At 34.9% G+C, this 4703-nt stretch overlaps 1 protein-coding gene across 1 annotated transcript; it reads right to left on the bottom strand.

The window, feature by feature from the left end:
- Positions 1-1584: 1584 nt before the first annotated feature.
- LOC128034046 (uncharacterized) lies at positions 1585-2061 on the bottom strand. The gene has a single exon (XM_052622600.1). The coding sequence runs from the start codon at positions 2059-2061 to the stop codon at positions 1585-1587; it is 477 nt and encodes a 158-aa protein (XP_052478560.1).
- Between the last annotated feature and the right edge of the window lie 2642 nt (positions 2062-4703).

The raw sequence follows: 4703 nt of genomic DNA, 5'->3' as shown, positions 1-4703 counted from the left end.
TTAGTAAAATGAAACACAATTTGCAGCAATTATAACATAAATAAACTAGGATAATTACTTTAATTAAACTCAATTTATTATCAACATGCTTTATAACATTCGAAAAACATTCCATGGCAACTCGATCTTTCATGAGTTTGGAAACCATATTAGGTCCTTTCGGAATCCTTTACTTAGTAAATACACATTTTACTAATCCTTATTTACTAAGGGTTTCTTAGCATTCGTGAGAGGTAACAGGGACTTGTTAGGTTTGAAACAATTTAATCACACAAATTTAAAAACTATGCAGATAACAAAGCTTGGTTAGAGTTGTTATGCAACCTACAATTTAATCGGGTTAGGATCTAAATTGAGCATGCACATTTCAATTATGTGTCCATTAGTTGTCGTCTGGTTAGGATTGCTCAGCTAATTTAGGTGCATTTCAATCACGTATGAACGAAATACAGGGTTGATTTTAATTGAAAACATGATTGATTGAGGCACAAACATTATAAGCATGAATCAAATAAATATTATTTAATCAAAATAATCATCCTAGCTTAAATAAATTTAAGCTATCATTGTTGTAAACAAGAACAAAAACATATAGAAAACATCTTTAAATTAAATTTATAGAAAATAAAGATTAAACCCAATTCAGAGTGGCTGTCACCCAAGACTCTGACTGACGAGGCTCCTTCACTTCTTTGCATTGCTCCTTTGTTGATGGCTCTCCCAGGTGATCGACCAAGGGTTCTTTAAGAGGCTTAATTGCTAAAATCCTTATGCAAGGATGATGAAGGGGAAAGATAGCTAAAGGAGTTGAGAGAATGATGAATGAGTGAGAGATGATGGGATGAGGGATGATTGAAAAAGTGAGAAATGAACTCTTATTTATAGGTGAGGCAAGAGAGTTAGTTTGCTAAAAATAGGAGTGTCCATCCTTTGAAACTTCCTCCAAGAGTGGCCAGCCATGAATTGAGGAAAGGAGGCTAATTTTTCCTTGATTTTTGGTCCATTTGAGTGCCACAACAACTCAGGACTAAGACTTGGTCATCAGCAAATCTTCGGGAAAATCTCCGATTTCTTTAACTCTTCAAGGGCTTTGTATAATCTAACCAAAAAATGGTTTATCACATCCATATGCAGCCAAAAATTGGGTTGAATTGGTCCCCAATTTGGACAGTTTTGCAATTAAAAGAAAACTCTCAGACTTTTCCAAAAATGGTAGATAGTTTAGAGGGTCAAATAATATAATTTAACCACTTTAATCAATCAATTTACTTAATTAATTAAAACCCAATTTATTAATGAAATATTAAAAATTAATTATTAAATATAACTTTATATTTTATTAATTAATTTAATCATGCATGGTCCACTTTATAGCTTAAAAATATAATATGCTCAAATTAATATAAAACAAGCCATTTATGCATGAAAACTATTTAATAAAGTATAAAATCACATTTTAATAATTTCTATGTCCTAATTTCATATTTTTGCATATTTCATTAATTTATTAAACAATTACTTGGTTTTAACAACAAATTTAAGTAAAAAGGTAATGAATTATATAGGAAAAATCCTATATATTTTTCAGTTTACACTTGGCCACCCGTACAGTTGTTTCAAATCGCCGTACATTTTATTACTATCAGGATGAATAGAGAAGCTACTACTGTGAGCTTCCTGTAAAATCTTCTGAATGAGATCAGACTTTCTCGGCACAAAAATTTTTCCTTTGAAATACAAAGTATCATCAGAACCAACATGAAGATCTGAATCAGGAGTCACCTCAATCTGTTTTCGTTTAACTATCAAAACATTATCATATTTCTGAGCTTCACAAATTTGTTGCAAAAATGTCGGTCTAGATTTTAATTCAGCTAAAATCATACCATCATCAATCAACGTCAATCGCGTGTTCCATGCTCGTAAAGAAAACATAGATTTTCTACTCAAAGCATCAACAACAACATTACCCTTTCCTAGATGATAGTCAATAATCAAGTCGTAATCTTTTAATAACTTGAGCCATCTACACTGTCTCAAATTCAAATCTTTCTGTGACATTAAATACTTCAGATTTTTATGATGTGAGAAGATATGAAATTTTTCTCAGTACAATTGTTTCGCCAAATTTTCAAAGCAAACACAATAGCTGCAAGTTCTAAATCATGAGCCGAATAATTCTTTTCATGCGGTTTCCAACTGTCTAGAAGCATACGCTATCACTTTGCCTTCTTGCATTAAAACACAACCCAAACCATTCAACGATGCATCACTATAAATCACAAATTCTTTACCAGACTCTGGTTGAACTAACACTGGAGTCTCGGTTAATAAAGCTTTCAACTGATTAAAGCTTTGCTAACATTTCTTGACTATTCAAACTTAACATTTTTTTGCAACAATCTCGTCAACAGTGTTGCAATCATCGAGAATCCCTTGACGAATATTCTGTAATATCTGGCTAAACCTAGAAACCTTCTGACCTCATATACATTTCTTGGAGGCTTTTCAATCTACCACAGTTGAAATTTTGCTCGAATCAACTTTAATTCCATTAGATGATACAACATGTCCCAAAAATCCGACTTCTCGAAGCTAGAACTCACATTTGCTAAACTTAGCGAACAATTATTTTTCGCGTAAAGTTTGCAAAACAATTCTCAAATGCTGGGCATACTTTGTTTCATCTTGTGAATAGATCAATATATAGTAAACACAACAATAAATTTGTCTAAATAAGGTCTGGAGATTTTGTTCATTAAATCCATAAATATTGTAGGTGCATTAGTGAAACCAAATGGCACCACAAGAAACTTATAATGTCTGTACCTGGTTCTGAATGCGGTTTTTGGCACATTTGAGTCTTTAACTCGCAACTGTTAATAACCAGAATGAAGATCAATCTTTGAAAATACTGTCGCTCCTTTCAACTGATCAAATAGATAGCTAATACGTGGCAGAGGATACTTATTCTTGATCGTAGCTTTATTGAGCTTTGATAGTCAATACATAATCGCATGGGCTCGTCCTTTTTCTTAACAAATAATACAGGAGCACCCCAAGGAGAAAAACTGGGTCGACTAAAACCCCTATCTGTCAACTCTTGCAACTGTGCTTTCAACTCTTTCAACTCTGTAGGTGCCATTTTATAAGAAGCTATCAATATCAAATATGTTCTCGGCATGAACTCAATAGCAAACTCAACCTCTTTGATCGATGGTAATCTGGGTAACTTCTCAGGAAGCACATCTGTATATTTACATACCATTGGAACCGATTCTAGTTTCAACTCGAAAACTCTAGAAGCAAATATATAAGCAAGATATGCTTCACAGCCCTTTCTAACATATTTCTGTGCTAACATAGCCGATATAACATTAGATACACTATCCAGTCTATTTGACTCATTTGAAGCTTTTCACTGTTCTAACATTTCAACACAATATGCTTTCGTTTACAATTCACAATAGCATCATGCAGAGTTAACTAGTATTATCATCTGGCACTGAAGCTTCCTTTCGAGCATGGATTGCATAAGCTCTAGCCGACGTTCGTGCCTCAGATCTTAGAGCAAAGTCTTTCATCCCACTATGGCTATTTCCCACCTTTCCAGCATTCTGTGGTGATGTACCTCTCGCAGCAGTGTTACTCGGTCGAGTAGTCTGAGCCTTTTCTTTGTCAAACCTTTCCAGGCAACCTCTGATATAATGTTCATACGAACCACATTTAAAACATGCCCTGGCTTTCATTCTGCAATCACCAATGTTTCGTTGTCCACATTACTGACATTCGGGCTTATTTTTTTTAACACTACCTACGCTTGCTATGGACGTAGCCTGAGGTTTTGAATTCGCATGTTGTTTTCCTCTATCTTTACTCGAATAACCCACTGAAGCTGACGAACGACTGTGATATTCTTTTGACTTCTTCGATGGCGATTGATATGACTTTCCTGCTGATCTCTTTCCTAAATCTTGAGCCTCATAATTGGCTTTTCTCTTTGCTTTACTCAGTTCTTTAGCTTTGTACACTCTGTCAACTAGAGCAATAAATTCTTTCAAGTCAAGAATCCCGACTGATAGCTCGATGTCTTTGTTCAACCCGTCTTCAAACTATGTGCACATAGCAATCTCTGTCTATATACATTCTCAGGCATACTTACTGAGTCGAACAAATTCCCTCTCGTATTTAGATACTGCCATCCGACTTTGTTTCAGCTTGAGAAACTCTTATGTTTCTTATCAAGAAATCTCTAACTCACATATTTCTTTTGAAATTGTTTGGAAGAACCCCCAATCTACCCTATCTCTCAGTACAACCGAAACTAAAGTATTCCACCACTGATAAACCGAATCTTTTAATAACGATACATCATATTTTCGTATTCTATCGGTGTATAGGATAATTCATCGAAAAATCTAATTGTATTTTCCAATCAAAATTTGACTCTCTCTAGATCATCTTCAGACGACCTTGAAACTCATCATCCCCATATTTACGGATTTATCAATTGGAGGCTTGCTCACTTGTACTGGTTCCAAACCTTGAGGAACAACGGGAACCGGTTGGGGAACATGTGGGGGTGAAGGTCATTAAGCCATAGGGTTCATTCATACGAACTCAGTAAATCATTCTTTCATCACCTAAAAGAAGGCTTCCTTAGCCTTTCCTCCTCGACCCTTAGACTGCCACTTGATGTTGCT

The sequence above is a fragment of the Gossypium raimondii genome, chromosome 2, assembly GCF_025698545.1.
Source record: "Gossypium raimondii isolate GPD5lz chromosome 2, ASM2569854v1, whole genome shotgun sequence".
Lineage (NCBI taxonomy): Eukaryota > Viridiplantae > Streptophyta > Magnoliopsida > Malvales > Malvaceae > Gossypium > Gossypium raimondii.
The sequence above is the reverse complement of the archived record's forward strand: the minus strand, read 5'-3'. Positions and strand labels throughout refer to the sequence as shown.

Bases quoted from the DNA above. Each gene is read 5' to 3' on its own strand.
- LOC128034046 (XM_052622600.1), bottom strand. From the start codon at position 2,061: ATGTCACAGAAAGATTTGAATTTGAGACAGTGTAGATGGCTCAAGTTA.